This window comes from Equus quagga, chromosome 18, assembly GCF_021613505.1.
Source record: "Equus quagga isolate Etosha38 chromosome 18, UCLA_HA_Equagga_1.0, whole genome shotgun sequence".
NCBI classification, from domain to species: Eukaryota; Metazoa; Chordata; class Mammalia; order Perissodactyla; family Equidae; genus Equus; species Equus quagga.
Genome location: NC_060284.1, coordinates 20,452,708 through 20,475,093, shown reverse-complemented (window position 1 = coordinate 20,475,093; position 22,386 = coordinate 20,452,708). Strand labels below are relative to the sequence as shown.

Here is a 22,386-nt window from a genome sequence, read left to right as displayed (position 1 = left end):
TGGAATTAGTCACGTACAGATATAGAGGAAAAGAGTTCCAGAAAGAGCTAAAGCAAAGGCCTTAAGGTGAGAGCATGCCAGTGTGATTGAAGCAGAGAGTGTGGCGGGAGAGAGCAGTAGGAGATAAGGTCAGAAAAAACCAGGAAGATGAGTAATAAATTAAATAGGGTCTTTTGGGCCATTCTAACATCTTCACCTTACAAAATGGGAAGTCAATACAGGGTTTTAATAGAAGCATGACATCTGACTTTTATTTTTTCAATATGAAAAAATTTAAACATACATACATATAAAAGGAATAATACTATAAATGTCCAAATACCTAGTATTTAGATTCAAAAGTTAACATTGTGCCATGTTTACTTCCTCCACACCTTCCCTCACCCGTCTCTAAATCATTCGAAGTAAATCAGACATATTACATTATACCCATAAATACTTTGGCATCTATCTCCTAAAAATAAGGACTTCTTTAATAATCATAGTATCATTTCACATCTAAGAAAACTAACAATTACTTAACATCAACTAATATCCAGTCCATATTTAAAGTTCCCCAATTGTCTGATTGTCCTCAGAATGTTTTTTCTATCTAAAATCCAATCAAGGATCACACATTACTTTTGGTTGTGTGTCTTAAAAACTTTAATTTGGAAGAGTTTCCCAGACCTGCTTTTTTTCTCTTCATGGCATTGACTTTTAAAAGAGACTGGGTCAGTCTGTCTTACAGAATGTTCAGCATTCTAAATTTATCTCATTAACTCCTTAAGCTGTCATTTAACTTATTTTTCCAATCCCGCTGTCTCCTATAAACAGTTAAAACTGTATAGCCTTCAATTGACACAAGTAAATCATGTGGGGCAAAAATACTTTATAAATAGTGCCCTGCATTTCATATTGCTTCATATCAGGACATACAGAATGCTGTACTTCCAAATTTACTGTATTTAATAACTTTTAAAGGGATAGTAGAATAGAGACTGTAACGGGTAAAAAAATGGAACCTATGGTTATGAACCTATTAGAATAATTAAAGTGTGAGATGCTGTGGCTCAGATCAACATGCTAGCAGTGGAAGTGATGAGAAGTGGTCATATTTTGTATATAATTTAAAGCTAGGGTCAATCCATTGGAAGCGGGATTTGAGAGAGCAAAGTCAAATATGACTCCAAGGTGTTTGGCCTCAGATACTGAAAGGATGGATTTGCCATCACTTGAGATGGGGAAAGTCATGGGTAGTACAGGTATTTGGGAGGGAGGTAAAGGTAGTCCAGTTTCATACATGTTAAGTTTGAGATGTCTACTGGCCATCCAAGTTGAGATGTCAAGTAGGCAGTTGAATATATGAATTTGGAGTCTGAGAAAGAGGACTGGGATGGGGATATAAATTCGGGAATCTTAGCGTAAAGTTGGTACTTAAAGCTATTAGACTGGATGAACTCACCAAGGAATGAGTGCAGATAGAAAAGAGAACAAAGAGCTGAACCCAATATTAAGAAATCAGGAGAAGATGAAGACCCAGATGACCAAGAATGAGTAACTAGAGAAGTAAGAGGAAAACCAAGAGAAAGTGTTTGCTAAAAGCCAAGAGAAGGAATTACGTCAAGGAAGAGAAAGTGATCAACTGTGTCAACTGTGATGCACAGATAGATCAAGTATGTTTAGGATAGGAATTTAGCAATAGATCTAGTAATGAAGAGGTGAATTTAATAAGAACAGTTTTGCTAGAGCAGTAGAGTGAAAGCTTGATTGGAGTTGGTTTAAGAGAAAATGGGGAGAAGGTATTGGGGCCTTGAGAGGGTATGAAATAATTACCTAGAAGAGTGGAAGAGTAAATGAGTGGGTGGAAGATAGTCTAATTGCCTACCAGCAAAAGGTTCCCTTTGAGATTCATAGTCATGACTTTAAAGTGAGAATCCCTTTATGTTGGTTTATGTTGGTATATTTTTCTCTAGCCACATCTGGCTGTAGGTGTAGGTATAGAATAAGTGAAGAATCGGGTTAACCAGGGCTTTTGTATTGCCAAAGAGTACAATGAAACAGAGAGGGCAAGGAGTCAAAAGTACGTGCAAGAGAATGATCAAGGCTGCCCTGTGGTATTTAAGCCAGTTATGGAGGACATCACTAGGTGAGAAATAGTAAAATAAACAAGGCGATAGGATCAATGCATTGCAGGTCCCAGTACGGCTGGGGTACTTAGAGGAAGTGAGCTGGAGATACAAGAACTGTAATCAGACAATGGGATACATGAAGTTAGGTTCATGGAGGAATCAATATACAATGCCTTATATAATCCATATTTTTGCTTTATCAAAACTTTCCAAAAATAATGATAAGCAGGTTTTTCTTATATTCTAGTATAAAAAAAATGTTCTTACCTCTGATGAGGAAGGTTGACTTGGATTGAGGGACATATTCACCAATGTCTGAATGGGGTAATTATCAGTGCAATTTTGTGGTTTTTTAAAATATTTCTTCCTTTAAGTAGTATTTAATAAAGGTTGTGACAGATTTTTGGCTTAAGATTGCATTCCACTCACTTCTGGTCTCTGATTTGTTCAAAAAGCGAAAAGAAAAACACAAAAGGCCTTAAAATAGACTCAAAATGAAAATTTAGGAATGTATACAATCACATAGTTACTCTAATTCAAAAAGACATATTACTAGTAAATAGGGTTGGTAATTGCAGTGACGTGAACATACATCTTATACAACTAAGTAAAGTGATAATTACATTATAATGGACTTGCAACCAGGACATATTTTACCATTCTAAACAATTCATTTCCTCTTGGTCAAAAATTAAGGTTAAGTATATGTAGTATTTTACATAAAGTAAAAACATACTTTTGGAAGTGGAAAGACTGAATTTATACAAATGGATGTAGAATGACGAAAATTGTTTCACCATGTGCATTTCTTCCTGGGTTTTGGACACCTCAATAATAATAAATGTAAATAATCACTCCAGAATAAGATGCCAGTCTAAGTGTATTAGGCTACATTTGTGTATTATTTCCTGTGTTTTTCCTCAGAGGATTTATGGTAGTTTACAAGAATGCACAACAAAATTTTAAAAATATAAATATAATAAAAATTGAAAAGTAAGATAGCTGAATTATTACTCTATAAAGGAATTTAGCAAAATGGGAGAATCCTTTAGGATACACTAATCATACCAACACCAGACCAGAAGCTTTTTTTTAAACTGTTTTTTTTTTTGAGGAAGATTAGCCCTGAGCTAACTACTGCCAATCCTCTTCTTTTTGTTGAGGAAGCCTGGCCCTGAGCTAACATCCATGTGCATCTTCCTCTACTTTATACGTGGGATGACTACCACAGCATGGTGTGCCAAGCGGTGCCTTGTCTGCACCTGGGATCTGAACCGGCGAACCCCGGGCTGCCGAGAATTGAAACGTGTGAACTTAACTGCTGAGCCACCAGGCCGGCCCGAGACCAGAAAGTTTTTTTAAGATTTCAAAGCATTGCTCCATCGTGGTTTATATTAAAATAGTGATTTAACTCCAATAAAACTTAAAGTTTCTGTGATCTGGTACTGATTACAGCTGTATGAAATCCTACCAGAGACCTCTAATTGTTTTAACGGTAGTAAAATTAGAAGATTATATCCTGATATACAATCTTCTAAATCAAATTAGTTTCACATATTACTTCCTATATACATTTCTTATAATAATTAAAACTTAAATGTGATTTGTCATTTTAACCATCTTAAACATTATTTTAAATATATTAATACTCTAAGAAAACATTTAGATGTTCCATTTCTGTACCTATGTAAAGGCCCTTTCTGCCATTGTACTAATATTTGTCTCTAAACAAAGCACAACTCAGATACATATATGATGCAAATATAGTAACTTCCCTATTAGAGAAGAGTTAATGGTAAAAAGCTATAATAATTACAGTACATGGGCATTCATTAACTGGTAAGCAAATTAGGGGGGCTAGAATTTTCAATTTCTGTGGATGCATTAAAAATTTTATATTTTCATTCAGAACAAATTTTTATTTATTTTTTAATTTTTTTTAAAGATTGGCACCTGAGCTAACAACTGTTGCCAATCTTCTTTTTTCTTCTGCTTTTTCTCCCCAAATCCCCCAGTACATAGTTGTATATTCCAGTTGTGGGTACAAATTTTTATTGTTATTTTCCTTTTTGATGTACTTATTTATTTATCTAGCACTACCTTGCTGTACACAGAACAAATTTTTAATTAGGCAAGTTCAAGACAGATCAAGGTTTGCTTTACTATTGTCCTAAGGTAAACTGCCCCACTATACTATCGCTTTGAAAGGAACAGCAAAGAAGCCATGTTTTGAACTATAACTTCATTTGTCATTTCCGACTGAATCAATGATGAACACCAAATCCTGGGCTGGGCAGAGACAAATAAAATGGCCTGGCATGAAAAGATGAGCCCTTAGGAATTAGATTGCGAGAAGAGCTGAAGATTCAAGTATGCAGTTAATAGATATTGAAGCAAAAGAATGGAGAAAGGGAAGTTATGAAGTAGCATCATAGCCATGAGGTAAGCCCATGTTTCAGGAAAGCTATAATTCTTCGTAAACAGAGATAGAAAAAAGAGACAAAGTAGAGAGAGTGACTAAGTGGACTGGTAGGGAGAAGTAAACTGTGGAGATACATAGCTGATTCATGTTTATAGCTAAGCACTAGTGAGAAAAGTAAAAAATTTTTGCTGTTGAGATCCCTAGCATTGGATCTACTCCTGGTTTGGCCTATCAGTGCAACAGTTCCTGTGTTTTCTTTGGATTTCCATGGGGTAACTGTCTCCAGTACTGTACTTTGTTGATCTTGACAATAATCTCCTGATTGCTTGTGGTAACCTGAGTAAGTCTTTGCTATCAAAACCGAAAGATGCTTAATTAGCTTCTTTAGGCACACTTAGAATTTGTAGGTGATCCTAACCAAATCACATTTCACATACCAAATCCTAAAGTATAATATTTGGGATTTTCAAATGCTTTCTCTCTTACTAATTAGCTAGTGAGCAGAAAAATGGCAACAATTGAAACAAAAGAAGACTGAAGAGAGTGACATCAGCATCATGGCAGAGTAAGCTTTCCCAGTAATCTCTCCTCTCCAACATACAACAAAAAAGTCATTCATACTGGAACAGAGGACATCCAAACACAACACAATGCAGCCATACGAAGGAGGGTGGAGAGGCTGGAGGCCCCTTCAGAAGCAGCAGAATTGGGTAAGAGAAAACTTCGCCCCCAGCCCCAAACACTGCAATCTGGGAATGCAGGAGGCCTCTGAGAGGGAAGAAATATTAGAGGATGCCCATTGGTGGGAACATCAAGGATCCCTGAGGGCCCTTGCAGCTTAGAGGGAAGCCCTCTACCAGAGCAAAAGCTTTCATGGGGGGGGTGACCTTATCAAGCCAACATATCAGGAGAGCAGACAGGGAGAGCAGAGGGAGAAATCCCTGAGAGCACACAGGAGAAAACATCCCTCCCCCCACCTGCCCAGCAATGGCTCCAGTACTTGGTATTTTGGCTGAAGGCAGAGGGCACAGAATATGTGGCTTTTGACCTCCACCCAGTGGCAATAGGTGGTAACTGCGATCAAATAACACTAGGATGCAAAAAACCAGAGTCACTCCCTTCAGCAATATCAAACATTATATTAGATCTCCAGACCAGAGAGAAAATGACACGTACCCAGAAATCAGTCCTGAAGACACAGAAGTATGTAATCTAAATGACAAATAATTCAAAATAGCTATCATCAAAAAACTCAACAAGTTCAAAGAGAATGTCGAGAAACAATTCAAGGAGTTCAGGAGCTACCTCACAAAAGAGATTGAAACTATAAAGAAGAATCAATCAGAAATATTAGAGACGAAAGACACAATGGAAGAAATAAAACAAAATATGGATTCCCTGAATGCTTGAGCAGACATCATAGAGGAGCATATCAGCATAATCAAAGATAGACATGTTGAACTGCTCCAGATAGAGGCGGAGAGAGAGAATTAAGACTAAAAATAAATGAAGAAAGTCTCCAAGAACTATCTAACTTAATTAGGAAATGCAACATAAGAATTATGGGTATTCAAGAAGGAGAAGAGAAGGAGAATGGAGCAGAAATGTTGTTCAAAGAAATAATAGCAGAGAACTTCCCAAATCTAGGGAAGCAAATGGAAATCCATGTGGAAGAGGATATCAGATCTCCTAAATATGTCAATGTAAAAAGGTCTACTGCAAGGCACACAGTAGTGAAACTGGCAAAAGTGAATGACAAAGACAGAATACTAAGGGCAACAAAGCAGAAGAAAATAACCTACAAAGGAACCCCTATCAGGCTTTCAGTGGATTTCTCTGCAGAAACCTTATAGGCTGGGAGAGATTGGAATGACATATTCAAATCTATGAAGGACAAAAACTTTCAGCCAAGAATACTCTATCCAGCAAAAATATCCTTCAGATATGATGGAGAAATAAAAACTTTCCTAGACAAACAAAAGCTGAGGGAGTTCATAGCCATGAGATCCCCTCCACAAGAAATCCTCAAGAAGGCCCTCACACCTGAAAAAAAAAAAAGGGAGAAGGGGGTTACAAAGCACGGAGTAAGGAGATAAATACGCAGACAGAATCAGAGCAGGATAGCAAATACTCAAGTATAGCATTAAAGACAAAGAGAAGGAAAACACCAAAAACAAAGATAATCTTGTCATTTTAAACAAAAACTCATAACACAAGATGGAATAAGATGTGAGAAAAACAACTTAGGAGGGGAAGAGGAAAGGGACTGAATCAATTTAGTCTAAGGAAATAAGAGGCCATCAGAAAAGGAACTATCTTGGGGCTGGCCCTGTGGCCTAGTGGTTAAGTTAGTGTGCTCTGCTGCGGTGGCCCAGGGTTTTGCTGGTTTGGATCCTGGGCGCGGACATGGCACCCAGGCCATGTTGAGGTGGCGTCCCACATGCCACAAACAGAAGGACCCACAACTAAAATATACAACTATGTGCTGGGGAGATTTGGGGAGATAAAGCAGGAAAAAAAAAAAAAAGATTGGCAACAGTGTTAGCTCAGGTGCCAATCTTTAACAAAAAAGAAAAGGAACTATCTTACCCATGAGATTTTGAATAGAAGCACCAGAGTAACCACTAAACAAAAAAGCAGAACAGAGACACGAATAATAAATAAGCAGAACCCAAAGAAACACAACATAAAAAACTACACAACTTAACTGGTAGACCAAAATACACAGGACGAGAAACAAGGGAAATGCAGGAGAACCAGAAAACAAGTGATAAAATGACAGCATTAAGCCCTCATATAGTGATAATCATCCTAAATATAAATGGATTGAATTCTCCAATAAAAAGTCACAGAGTGGCAAGAGGTATTAAAGAATAAGACCCAACAATATGCTGCCTCCAGGAAACACAGCTCAGCTCCAATGACAACAATAGGCTCAGACTGAAGAGGTGGAAGATGATACTCCAAGCTAATGGTAAACAAAAGAAAGCAGGTCTTGCAATACTTATATCAGACAAAGAAGACATCAAGATAAGACAGGTAAAGAGAGACAAAGAGGGGCAGTATATAATGATCAAAGCGACATTCCATCAAGAAGAAATAACACTCATAAATATCTATGCACCCAACACAGGAGCACCAAAGTACATAAAGCAACTATTAACAAAGCTAAAAGAAGCTATTAGTAATAACAATAATAGATAGGGACTGCAACACTCCACTCACATCAATGGACAGATCATCCAGACAGAAAATCAACAAGGAAACAGTGGAATTAAATGAAAAGATAGATCAGTTGGACTTAATAGACATATATAGAACACTCCATCCAAAATAGCAGAATACACATTCTTCTCAAGTGCTCACAGAACATTCCCAAGGATAGATGATATGCTGGGAAACAAGGCAAGCCTCAATAAATTTAAGAAGACTGAAATAATAACAAGCATCTTTTCCGATCACAATGCTATAAAGCTAGAAATTAATTACAAGAAAAATGCTGAGAAAGGGACAAAGATGTGGAGACTAAACAACATGCTATTGAACAAACAATGGATCACTGAAGAAATTAAAAGAGAAATCAAAAAATATCTGGAGACAAATGACAATGAAAACATCCCATACCAATGCATATGGGATGCAGCAAAAGCCATATTAAGAGGGAAATTCATTGCAACCCAGGCTCACCTGAACAAACAAGAACAATCCCAAATAAGCAATCTCAAACAACACCTAATTGAATTAGAAAAAGAAGAACTAACCAAGCCCAAAGTCAGCAGAAGGCAAGAAATAATAAATATGTGAGCAGAAATAAATGCTATTGAAACAAAAAAGGCAGTAGAAAGATCAATGAAACAAAGAGCTGTTTCTTTGAGAAGATAAATAAAACTGACAAACCCCTAGCCAGACTTAAAGAAAAAAAGAGAAGAAGCTCAGATAAATAAAATTAGAAATGAAAGAGGAGAGATAACAACAGATACCACAGAAATACAACAGATTATAAGAGAATACTATGAAAAACTATATGCCAACAAAATGGACAATCTAGAGGAAATGGATAAATTCTTAGACTCTTACAACCTCCCAAAGCTGAATCAAGAAGAAATAGAGAGTCTAAATAGACCAATCACAAGTAAAGAGATTGAAACAGTAATAGAAATCATCCCAAAGAATAAAAGCCCAGGACCAGATGGCTTCCCTGGGGAATTCTACCACACATTCAGAGAAGATTTAATACCTATCCTTCTCAAGCTATTCCAAAAAATTAGGGAATATGGAACATGTCCTAACACATTCTATGAGGCCAACATCACTCTGATACCAAAGCCTGAAAAGGACAACACAAAAAAGGAAAACTACATGCCAATATCACTGATGAAAATAGATGCAAAAATCCTAAACTAAATATCGGCAACCCAAATACAGCAACACATCAAAAAGATCATACATCATGATCAAGTGGGATATATACCAGGGACACAGGGATGGTTCAACATCCTCAAATCAATCAATGTGATACACTACATTAACAAAATGAGGAATAAAAACCACCTGATCATCTCAATAGATGCAGAGAAAGCATTTGACAAGATCCAACAGCCATTTATGATAAAAACTCTTAACAAAATGGGGATAGAAGGAAAGTACCTCAACATAATAAAGTCCATATATGACAAACCCCCAGCAACCATCATACTCAATGGGCAAAAACTGAATGCCATCCCTCTGAGAACAGAAACACAACAAGGATGCTCACTATCACCACTCTTACTCAACATACTACTAGAGGTGTTGGTCAGAGCAATTAGGCAAGAGAAAGCAATAAAAGGAATCCAAATAGGGAGTGAAGAAGCGAAACTGTTTGCAGATGACATGATCTTATATATAGAAAATCTTAAAGAATCCATCGGAAAACTATTGGAAATAATTAATAACTACAGTAAAGTTGGGGGGTACAAAATTAACTTACAAAAATCAGTTGCACTTCTGTACTCTAATAAAGAACTTACAGAAAGAGAACTGAAGAATATAATTCCATTTACAATCACAACAAAGAAAAATAAAGTACCTAGGAATAAATTTAACTAAGGAGGTAAAGGACTTATACAATGAAAACTATAAGACATTACTGAAAGAAATAGATGATGACATAAAGAGATGGAAAGAGATTACAGGCACATGGATTGGAAGAATAAACATAGTTAAAATGTCCATACTACCCAAAGCAATCTACAGATTCAATGCAATCCCAATCAGAATCCCAATGACATTCTTCAAGGAAGCAGAACAAAGAATCCTAAAATTCATATATGGCAACCAAAGACCCCGAATTGCTAAACCAATACTGAGAAAAGAGAACAAACCTGAAGGCCTCACAATCCCTGACTTCAAAATGTACTACAAAGCCATAGTGATCAAAACAGCATGGTACTGGTACAAAAACAGGCACACAGATTAATGGAACAGAACTGAAAGCCCAGAAATAAAACCACACATCTATGGACAGTCCATCTTCAATAACGGTGCCAGGAACATACAATGGAGAAAAGACAGCCTCTTCAATAAACAGTGTTGGGAAAACTTGACAGCCACATACAAAAGAATGAAAGTAGACCATTATCTCACACCATACACAAAAATAAACTCAAAATGGATCAAAGACTTGAAGATAAGTCCTGAAACTATAAAACTCCTGGAAGATAACATAGGTAGTATACACTTTGACATCAAACTTAAAAGGATCTTTTCGAATACCATGTCTTTTCAGATAAGAGAAACAAAAGGAAAAATAAACAAGTGGGAATTCAGACTAAAGAGTTTCTGCAAGGCAAAAGAAACTAGGATCAAAACAAAAAGACAACCCAGCAACTGGGAGAAAATATTTGTAAATCATGTATCCGATAAGGGGTTAATCTCCATAATATATAAGGAACTCACACAACTGAACAAGAACAAAATAAACAGCCCGATTAAAGAATGGGCAGAGGATGTGAACATTTTTCCAAAGAAGATATACAGATGGCCAATAAACACATGAAAAGATGTTCAACATCACTAATCATCAGGGAAAAGCAAATCAAAACTACACTAAGATACCACCTTATGCCTGTCAAAATGGCTATAATCACTAAGACTGAAAATAACATGTTGGAGAGGGAGTGGAGAAAGGGAACCCTCATACACTGCTGGTACGAATGCAAATTGGTGCATCCACTATGGAAAACAGTATGCAGATTCCTCAGAAAACTAAAAATAGAACTACCATATGACCCAGCTATCCCACTACTGGGTATCTGCCCAAACAACTTGAAATCAACAAGCCAAAGTAACATATGCACCCCTATGTTCACTGCAGCACTATTCACAATAGCCAAGACATGGAAGCAATCCAAGCACCCATCAACTGATGATTGGATAAAGAAGATGTGGTATATATATACAACGAACACTACTTAGCCATAAAAAAATACAAAATCATCCCATTTGCAACAACCTGGATGGACCTGGAGGGACTTATGCTGAGCAAAATCAGCCAGACTGAGAAAGACAAACACTAGCTGACTTCACTCACATGGGGAATACAAACAAACACATGAACATAGAAGACAGTTAACTGGTTACCAGGGGATGGGGGGTGGGAGTGGGCACAGGGGGTGAAGGGGAGCACTTAAGTGATGACAGACAAGAAATAATGTACAACTGAAATTTCACAATGATGTAAACTATTATGAACGCAAAAATAATAAAAAAATGAAAAAAAAAAGAAGACTGATAGCTCCATAGCCAAAGATAAAGTGACTATATAGTTCTAATCTAATCTCTCATCTACAGTATTTTTGCTTTACAACCCCCTTTCCAGGAATGGAAAATTGACTTTATCTTGCACACTTAAATCCCATCAGCTGGTATTGGCTGCATAAAAATGGATACTGAAAAGGTTCCCAAGGCCACATCTGGCCTCAGTAGCAGAGTCCAAAAATGGGTTATCATAGTCAACTATGGGTTTGGGGGGAGTAACTGTAAGCAGATATACCATCTATCTGCCATGTCTGGTCTACTGTCTATTTTAAAGACAATTAGCTATCATGCTTTCTCCGTTCTTTTCCAAAATGATTTTCGAGTCAGTAGCACAGCTGAAAATCAACCTTAAGAATTTCTAATACTGTTTAGTGACTAGAAATAAGGACTCCGGTAATTTTTATTTCCTGCCTCACTTGATAATAGAGCATACAAAGAGATGCTCTGTGGACTTAAGAAAATCCCTAGAATTTTCAAGTTTGGAAACCTGAAATGAGGCATGTTTAAACATATCAATATAGTAGAATCTCACACAAAGTAATTAAATGGATTGGGAAGCAGAAAAGCAGGTTTCTAATCCTTTATAACCTCTAAGGCTATTCAGCCACTCTATGCCTCTGTTTCTTACTCTGTAAAGTAAGTGGCTTGGATTCTTTAAGGTCTTTTGCAGCTGTAAAATTCTTTGCTTACTTGGTTGCTTGAGGAAAGAAAAGGTGATAGAGAAACTTTTATGCTGGAAAAATAAATCATTATATAGTAAACCTCATGCCAGATGATGAGAGTACTTGACATAATTCCTGATTCTTAAATCACCAAGGCACGAATTGAAATGAAGAGTAATACAATAGGTAATGGAAAAAATGTAAACTTTAAAATTAAAGTGTAGTTAATGATATCTCCATACCCTCATAGATGTTGAATTAAAAATATAATAAAGTTTTATGACTTTTACTGCATACTTTAATTCTTTTTGTGGCTTCTTATAACCAAGTCACCTTATAGTTCCATACCCAATTTTGAAAACTAATTATTACTCCAATATATGACCAGCTTCATGGAAAGAAATACATTACCTACACATGATGAGATAAAAAGCAGGAGATCTCAGTTCCAGTCTTGTCTCTACCACAAACTAGCTGTATAACTGGGCAAGTCACCCATCCTCTCCAACCTCAATTTGCTTAGCCACTATAAAAAGACTCGAATAAACTCACTCCTGGAGAAAGAGGTTAGAATTAATTGTGAGTCTCCCTTTAAAAAGAGATTCAGTTTTAGTTAACCTACAAAGAAAGGCACTCGAAACTTAAAGTATTTTATTTATTCAACTACTGAGTTTAGACCTAGTGAACTAAAGAATTAAGAGTATTTATTGAAGAAGGTGAAGATTTAAGTTGACTACGCTCTGCTGACAAAACAGAAAATGACAGATTTCCAGGTTTTCTTGCTATTGATGGTTTTAAGGATGTTCTTGGTGTCAAAATTGTTTTTACAAACAGGCCTGTCTTTAACCGTCTGATATGTGAACTATGTAAGGTTGGTAAGGTCTTTGAAATGTTTTAAATCATCATGGAAGGTCAAAGAACATGGTTTAAGAGATACTGACAGTTCATAAACTGTATTTATTGCTAATCACTACAGATGCAACTGAACTTAAAATGTTCTTTTATTCTTTCCTATCCCAAATTGAATCCTTTTTTAGATAGACACTTAAAAACTAAGATGATATCTGAGACAGCAATCCAAACTCTGTGGTCTCTCTCTGCAGTAATTTAACAAAAACACTTTTTCTGAGAACTTGTAAGCTTAAAACAATGCTGGCTTTACTTATTCAACACTCTTCCTCACAGAAGAGGGAGTTGGGCTACAGATTCCCGGAAATCCCTTCTAGCACTACATTTGACCATTCTTACCTTAGAGTTTAGAGGCATATTCTACAACTACTGTGAAATGGAACATTCTTTGAGGAAAGATATTTCTGTTTAATTTTATAAATCTGTAAAGATGAATGAGATTAGTTAACAAGGCACCAAAAGCAAAATAATTTAAAATACTTCTGAGGAAGAGGGAGAAGCAACATTTATTGAGATATCTGTCATATTCTTTACATATACAATTTCATTTCAGTGTCAAAAACAACTCTGGCAATCTTCATCATTTCACCTTGAAATGAAGAAACAGAGGTGCGGTGAAGTTAAGTGGCTTGCCCAGGGACACGAAATGATAGAGCCAGAATTCAAACCCCGGCTTATAACCCTAGACATTACATCCACTGGATGAATTAAGTAAAATACTAAAGTACCCTGTACATTTTTGTGAAATGATTTAAACTATTTGGCAAATAATTTAGACTTTGTTGTCACAGAGCAAATTATACATAGATTTTCTCACTATGAAAAAAATTTGAAATGTATTAACAAAATTATTCATGTTTTTTAGAAAACATCACCGTATTCGTTGATGGACGACACCAACAGAACAGGAAACATTCGTCCTAAGTGCTATGACATAACACATACGTTTCCATGGGCGAATCATGCACTGGCTGAACCAATTTTGGTTAGATCCTGCTCTCTCTCCAGGAAACTCCTTCGAGGATCAATTTCAAGCAGCAGCTAATAAATTACAAATGAATTACAAAAGAACAAACTTTCCCGAAACATGAAAAGTTTTATTTTTTAAAGTACAATAAGCGTGAATCCCCCAAATGAAATGGATAACAAGAGGAGACAGGTGTCATCCTCAGCCCGCACCATGGCTTCTTCACAACCACTTCCAGAAAACCACGAGGTGGGAGGAGACAGAGGAAACCTTGAGAAGCTCCTCTTTTGCCCGCTTCCCGCCGCCCGCCCCCCTCGGTCGGTTAGCCACCTCCGCGCCCTCTTGAGGCCTCGGGGGCCCGACGGTGGGGAAGCGGGCTGCGGATGGCCGCCGGCCGGACAAACTCGGGTCCTGAGAGACACGTCTCTAGGGGCCAGGGTGCCAGTGACCCGCGCCGGACCCTTCTCGCTCCTACGCCCCGGCTGGGCGCTCTCCTTCCCTTCCCCTCAACCTCCGCCTCCAACTCCGTCGGGAGGAATGGCACCTCCTCGTCACCCTGCCACCAGGCCTTTTACAAATGCCCTCAAGCACCTGACTGCCCTCACCAGCCCTCCTCAGAGTCGCTCGCGAGTCTGGGAGGCCGCCATGCTCTTTCCTTACCTCTCCCAAGCTGGCCTCCCGGGGAGGGAGGGAGGGAGGGAGGCTGGGCGTCCGGCCGCGCTCGAGTCCCGCCGCTGCCGCGCCCACCGTCGGCTCCGCCCCTTCTCGCTCCCTGCTCTCTCTCCGCTGCCAGAGGCTGGCACCGCGGGCCGAGGAGGACGCGCATGCGCGCCGAGGGTGGAGCCGCTGGGCGAAGAACCGGAAACTTAGAGACAAAGTTCCGAGCCCCGCCCCCTGCCGCGCTGCCCTGCCGTCTGGCCCCGCGGACCCGCGCCCGCCCGCCCGCCCCACAGAGCGACGAGTCGGCCCGGCTCTCGTGTGCGCCATGTCTGGTTCCTCCAGCGTCGCCGCTATGAAGAAAGTGGTTCAGCAGCTCCGGCTGGAGGCCGGGCTCAACCGCGTGAAGGTGGGCGTGGGCAGGCGGCCGAGGGGGAGGAGAGGGCGGTGGCGGCAGCGGGTGGGACCCCGAGGCCGAGCTGGCCGGGGCGGGCGGGACCCGCGTCCGGCTCTCGCTTCCCCGGGTTTGGACGCGCGCTCGGCGTTGTCGGTCGGCGAGCAGCTCGCCTGAGAGAAGTAGCGGCGCGCCGGCGCTGGGGTTTGGGGGGCCGGCTGGAGCGCCCTTCCGCCTCAGGACCTTCCAAGGCGGGTTGGCCCTGGGCTGAGCGGCGGCTTTCCGCATTCCGGTCCTCCTCCCTCTCTGCCTCCCGCCCTCTCGCCACAGAGGCTCCGCGGCTCCCCTCGCAACAGCTGCTGCCCCGCGCCGTCCGCGCCCTGCCCGACCCTCTGCCAGCCTCCGCCTCTCGCCGCCGGACGGGGTGTCATCCAACTTTTGTTTCAGAACAGTATTTTTCTTTTGTTCAGAACTTTCCCAAACCCAGTCCCTTTATAGTAGATTGTTACCTCGGGCTCCTCTCATCCGCCGAAAACAGACTTGAAAACGAATTCTTGGGCATAACTTAAGCTATAGGTTAAAGAAGCGTGTTTTCGAAGCGTTCCCGAGTCTCACGTTACCGCAGATGCCCTGCACAGCCTCGTCCAAAGCGTGCATTTCATAGCTCTTTGGCACAGTTTGCTGTGTTCTGACCTTGGGGATATCACTGGTCCGCATACCCGAGGACGCGGTTAGGGTGGACCAGTCCTATGTACTTTGGCGTCTAATTAGCATTGACCTTGTCTTGGGTATTTACTTTGGGGGAAAGCCGTCTGTGTGTGTTGGTATGATAACCTGACCTTCAAGTGCTGTTCCAAGTTTCTCTTGATTTTTTAAATCCTCAGTGGATTGGCTTTTTTTGTGGTGCAAGTCACCTTACATGTGAAACACTTACTGTAATTAAAAAAAGAAACAGAAGAATATATAAATCATGCGCTCTGTTGAAAGAAGCAGCCAATTTCCAAAATGCTTTGATTCTGTACTCATCAGGCTAGTCTTTACTTCTCCCTCAAATGTTTTGTGGAGTAAAATGGTCTCCCATTTACCTACTTCCTTAAGTAGAAATGTCAGGGACCTAGCTTACTCAGTTGTGGTCACCTCAGGAGGGAAAGTAAGTTCCCATTAGTCTTGGTGTGGATTCCCCTCCCTTCCTGTCCTTTTAGTGCTGTAGACTCCATTGCTGTTTGCAATCCTTTTCTCTAATCTCCAGATTCTTACCTCATCCCAGTAGTTTATGGTTATCTTGGCTGGATTTAACACTGAAATTCGAAATCATATATTTCTTAACTAATCATTACAGTATCATTCAGTTGTGCCTTTATGGTACATTGGAATGGCCCAAGAAAGAAAAAAATAAGGGGAAGGGGCAAAAAAAAAAAAAAAAAGGCTGTTTGAAAGCAGTACCTATAAATAGGGTGCTTAGTCCTAGTCTCTAAAGAAAATGAGATGAAGCCCTCAGACTAAAGTACTCCTCCCATGGCTTTACCATGAAAATACTAGTCCCCCATGAAAGCTCTGCAGAGAGATGCCTGCCTCATATACCTAATTCATTAGGAGGCTTCGGATTGGGATCATTAATGCCACCACCAGTGCTTTGGTTTTAGAGTTCTTGGTTTGTCTCACACTAGGGCTGTAGCAAGGAGGGGAGGGCATCCTACCTTGGAACTTTAAATGAGCTTTTCTTTAGACCCATTGCAAAACGTGGTTGGTTTGATTTCATTTTGTGAATCTATTTTATCTATGAGTCTGTGCTAGGTGCTTTTTTGTGATATTTTATTTGTAAACTAGCACAAGTTTACTGTTTAAATCTTTGAGTACAGCTGATAGAAATTATCACAAATGCTTGACAACTCTCCCATATGTAGGGTGACCATACACTTTATTGCCAACCCAGGACACTAATAATTGTCAGGATTATAGAGTTTCAACCTCCTGGATGGTGATGATTACAGTGCTTTGGCTCACAGCTTGTTCCAGTTTTAGAGCCTTTGTCTCGGTTCTCCCCACTGCTTGGAATTAGTTTCTCGATGATGGTTTTACTTGGCTGGATCTCTTGTCGGCGATCTCAGTTTAAATGTCACCTCCTCGGAGACACTGCCCCTCAGGTTACAATCTAACAAACCACTCTTTTTTTCTGCAGAGCTCCTGCCTTTTCCCTTGAACTGTCAGCTCTGTAACAGCAGGGACCTGGCTCTTGCATATTCTGTGTCTAGAAGTATATTTGGCACATAGTGGTGCTTGAGATGTTTGTGAAAGGGAGTTAACTTGGAGCCTTCCTACACTTTAGGCAGAAAATTAACGGAAACTTTACTGTATCCTCGCTGGTTAAAGTAAATGAAACCAGGTTATAACGTTGTGAAAAATGATACACCCATTCCTCCCCCCCCTTTAGCTACACATTCTTTTGAGGGGAGCAGGATGGCCATTTGTCATAATACTTGTTACCAGGTATTTAAAAACTACTTCTTTACATAGTTGCTAAGTAGACCTATGGAACACATTACCGTGGGCTGTTGTATAAGCCAAAGAGACAAACAGATTCCACGAAGTTTGGATTCTTCTCAGGATGATGGATCCCTTTATCAGGTTAACGTCTGGGTACGACTGTAATCTGCAGGATTTCTTGGTATAGGGAGCACTTGTGACACTCTTACCTCCATTTCAAATGCTAAATACCCAGGCAAACTGGACACCTGCTCTCACTGTCCTTGAGGAGAGTTAAAACTGAGAATAAAGTAAATGGTTTTCCCATCTTCCTAAAACTCAGTTCAAGACTTAGGATATTGTTTTCATTTGGGTCATCTTTTAGTCATTCATGTTCTACATCTGAACCATTCAGTTCATTGTTTTGCTATCTTGCATTACCTTAACCAGAATATATACAAATAGTAGATGTTTAAGTGATACAGGATATAAACAAAATAACTATAAAGCCATAAAAGTCCCTTAAGTTCTGTTTGAGTGGCATTGCATACATATATGAAAATTATTAAATCACATTTAAGACAAATATAGTTTCTTAAAGGAATGCTGCTCAGTGAAGTTAAACCAAGGTTTGCTATCAGTCTTTCAGTCACATGACACTGAGCAGAAAGCTGTCACTGTCCAGTTTTGTAACATTAAACAACTGATGGTACATAATACCAAAACAATGAACTGAATGGTTCAGATTTAGAACATGATGTTCATCCACAGTAGCACTTTTCCAGTAATACTGCTTTCAAGACAAAGTAATCGTTTTCTAGAACTAGAATTTTAACGCTTTTTGTTTAACCTCTAATATTGTGTACTGCTTTTAATAAAAAACAAGATGCTGCATACCCTCAAGGTTGTACTTGCACAGCCTATTTAGTAATAAACGAGCAAGATGTGCTATGCTTTGCAGATAAATGGAATCGTACTGTTTATATATACTGAATCATTTGATGTTTCTAATAAGCAAAAGAAAACATACTATAAACTAGAATTATTTACATGCAGTGTTGTAAGCATAAGAGCCTGGTATGGCTGTTGACCTTCAGTTAGTATCTCATCTTCTTTTGAGTTAAGAAAAGTGTGTACTGGGGGTATTTTGAAAGATTTGAGAAGACCTTCATCAAAACATTCTCACTCACTCCTCCCTTGTTTTGTACAGGTTTCCCAGGCCGCTGCAGATTTGAAACAGTTCTGTCTGCAGAACGCTCAACATGACCCCCTGCTGACTGGAGTGTCTTCAAGTACGAATCCCTTCAGACCCCAGAAAGTCTGTTCCTTTTTGTAGTAAAACCAATCTTTGGAAGGTAAGTTTCCTTACGTTAAAACAACAGAACCCCACGTAGTAGGAATAACTTGTCAAGTCTGTCTCTGTAGCACTTACAGGTGACCAAGATCATCCCATGTGCTTTTGTTTAGCACTTCAAGTTTCCAGTCTTTTTGTGAGGAAAGTGAGGATTGATGAAACATGCTGATTTAGTAGTCTTGAAGACAAATTGTTTCTGTTTTATCATAAAAAGAGGATTTAATAACCATAAAGAGGGTATGGGAGAGTCAGTAGAAAATGTCACTGCTGTGACAAGATGTTACCTTTTATAGCATTGACCTAATGCTATATTTGGGGTCCCTGAATACTGGTTTAATTTTTGTGTATGTAGCAGATATTTAGCCAGTTAAAAAAATCTGCAGTGTTTATGGGGATGACTTTTAAAGTACTTCCAATTAATTTGGATTAATTCTGATGTTATTGCTCTAATAGAACCCAGCTATAATAGGGCAGCATAGCAAAGAATTTGGATTTGTGAACACAAGAGAAAATCAGGAGATAGTTCAATAAGCTGACATGGTGTCAGCATTTGGAGTTGGGAATAACAGGTTTTACTTTTTATTCCTTTTTTTTTTTTTTTTGAGGTAGATTAGCCCTGAGCTAACATCTGCTGCCAATCCTCCTCTTTTCGCTGAGGAAGACTGGCCCTGAGCTAATATCCATGCCCATCTTCCTCTACTTTATATGTGGGACGCCTACCACAGCATGGCTTGTCAAGCAGTGCCATGTCCACACCTGGGATCCGAACCAGCGAACCCCTGGGCTGCTGAAGCAGAATGTGCGCACTTAACCGCTGCACCACCGGGCTGGCCCCATATTCCTATTTGTTAAGTAAAGATAAAACGAGGGAAATGAAGCATGTGAGTTCATGTTGATAGGCAGTGGATTGGATTTCAGAGGATTAAGAAACTAAAGGATGGGCTGGTTTAAAGCATGCTTATATGATAATCTGTACTTTCCAATTCAAATGCCAGCGTGTGTAAAAACATAATGTTCAAAAGAGGTATGACCCACAACACGCTGCAGATAATTCAAAATGTAATCCAAGGGCACTACCTTTTATAAATTCAGAGTACTTTAGTCAGGGTGTGGACTCACCAGTATTGACCTATGAGAAGCAACCTTAAAATAGTCATGCGCCACATAACGAGGGTTTGGTCAACAGAGGACCATATATATGACAGTGGTCCCATAAGATTAGTACCATACAGCCTAGGTATGTAATAGGCTATACCATTTAGGTTTTCATAAGTATACTCTGATGTTTGCACAAAGATGAAATCCCCTAAGGACACATCTCTCACACCATATCCCCGTCGTTACAGGAAGCATGACTGTAGTGCTTAAAACAAAAAAAAGAAGACTGTGTGGCACACGCCCTTTACAAACATTCTAACTCCTCAAAGTCCAGGAAGCTGCTTCCTAAAATACCATGTTACATAGTTGTGCCCTCCCTAATTAAGCTTTGTAGACTTGAGAGCGTCCAGGAAGCATGTATAAGTACAACATGTTGCCAGTAAGTACAATGATTGGTTAAGTTGGTTAAGATTTTTGAAACACCAGGAAAAAAAACCCTTTGAGTAACAGGTTTTCTGTGAGGAAGTAATTCTTTTTAATAGTCTAGCAACTTCATATTTAACAGTTTAATAGTTCCCTGCTTCTGGCAACATTAATTCTTCATGGCAGTTTTTGGAAATTTATTTTTATGGCTTATTAAAGATTCTTTTTAAATCTCTATTTGTGTTGTATTCACTTTCCAAAGTGGTTTTTTTCCTCCTTCTTCTTCTCCCCAAAGCACCCCAGTATATAGTTGTATATTTAGTTGTAGATTCTTCTAGTTGAGCTGTGTGGGATGCCACCTCAGCATGGCCTGACAAGCAGTGCTAGGTCTGTGCCCAAGATCTGAACCGGTGAAACCCTGGACCACCGAAGCAGAGCGTGCAAACCTAACCACTTGGCCACAGGGCCGGCCCCTAAAGTGGTTTATTTTCGTTTGATATAAAATACTATTAAGACATCTGGCTTCTTAACTGGCTGTTAATAGTTTCATTTCACAGGAGTCTATGACTTGTTTAAGGTTACAGATATGGTGGGGATAAGAACCCAGATGTCAAAGTAAAATAATGGCTATTAATCCTTTGTGGATATGATTTGAAACACTTTGGGCTAGGAAAAGAATATTTGGATGTAAAAGCATTTTTTCTCAAACTTGAATGTATCTACAGTTCACCTTGTTAAAATGCGAATTCTAATTCAGTAGGTCTGGGGTGAGGCCCTAGAATCTGCATTTCTTACAAGCTCCCAGGTTACACTGATGCTGGTGGTCCTAGGCCCATACCAAGTGGCATAGATGTGAAGAATCTATATTTGAGTGTTTATACTCATAGCTTTTATAATTAAAAAAATAGGTAATTTTGCAACAGCTAGTACAAGGAAAATAGAAATTACCATGATTTGCATGCCTAGAAATAACTCTTGTTAACAGATTATATATATAATTATTTTTGGTGAGGAAGATTCGTCCTGAGCTAACATCCATTGCCAGTCTTCCTCCTTTTTTTTCTTGAGGAAGATTAGCCCTGAGCTAACATCTGTGCCAGTCTTCCTCTATTTTGTATGTGGGATACCTCCACAGCGTGGCTGATAGGTAAAGTAGGTCCACCCCTGGGATCCGAACCTGCGAACCCAGAGCTGCCGAAGCAGAACCTGTGGAACTCTAACTACTTGGCCATGGGGCTGGCCCCTATATTTTTTTTTCTTTCAAAAGAAAAAGATTTATGTATTTTTAAAAATAGTGAGGATCATAGTATGTACAGTTTTTTGTTCTGCTTTTAAAAAAACATGAATTATCTTATTTCATTAAATATTCTTTGTAAATGAGATGTTGAGTGGAGGTACTATAACTTATGTAACTTAATTATACTGCATTGAATATTGAAGTTTGCAAATTTGAGGCTTCACTGAGGCCAGTATCTTGGTACCTGTATGTATACTTTACCTAATTACTTCTTTAAGATAAATTTCTAGAAGTAAAATTATTTAATAAGGGATGACATTTAAAATGTAATGACACTAGTCTTATATTAAACTTTTATATTATTCCATCTGGAGCTTGAGAATGTTTTTGCTGGGCCCTTGCCAAACAGATCTGAGCCTATTTGCTGCTATTTTCTGCCTATCTTGTTTTTGTAATTTGCACTGATTATTGTACATGTTAAGTGAAGTTAAACATGTTTTTTCACCAGCCTCTTGAACATTTTTGTGATGGAATATCTAAAATTTTCAAATAACTATAAAGATGAACCATGTATCTACCATCCTGAATTAAATGGTTTACCTTATTTTTAAAAATGAAAGATACACTTTTTCTACCTTTCCATAGAGATAACTTATCCTGAAGTTGGTATGCCCACGTTTTTACTTTTTACTACATATATTTATTGTGTTTTATAGTTTTTAAACATAGCTATTGTTTCTTTAAGGCATAACTATTGCATTACTTTTGAGGTCTGTGTTGATCCATGTTAATTGCCATCATTTTAATGGCTGTATGGTATTCCACCATGCGTAAAACCTAAGCTTATTTATCCATACCCATGTTGAGTTGCATTTAGGCTATTTCCAGTTC

General features: G+C 39.0%; 1 protein-coding gene across 18 annotated transcripts in view; it reads right to left on the bottom strand.

The window, feature by feature from the left end:
* Positions 1 to 15,729, bottom strand: part of SPATA1 (spermatogenesis associated 1) — a 67,570-nt gene extending 51,841 nt beyond the window's left edge. For 2 of the 18 annotated variants that reach the window (XM_046645260.1, XM_046645267.1), the window contains exons 1-4: positions 14,530 to 14,663; positions 13,848 to 13,943; positions 12,405 to 12,547; positions 2,379 to 2,549 (exon numbers count right to left, since the gene is read on the bottom strand). In XM_046645260.1, the coding sequence (XP_046501216.1) occupies positions 2,379 to 2,414 (36 nt within the window). In that variant the 5' untranslated portion in view covers positions 2,415 to 2,549; positions 12,405 to 12,547; positions 13,848 to 13,943; positions 14,530 to 14,663. Of the gene's footprint in view, positions 1 to 2,378; positions 2,550 to 12,404; positions 12,548 to 13,241; positions 13,325 to 13,777; positions 13,944 to 14,529; positions 14,716 to 15,429 lie in introns of those variants that run through there. The other 16 variants (XR_006885998.1, XM_046645254.1, XM_046645257.1 and 13 more) reach the window with 13 other exon arrangements.
* Between the last annotated feature and the right edge of the window lie 6,657 nt (positions 15,730 to 22,386).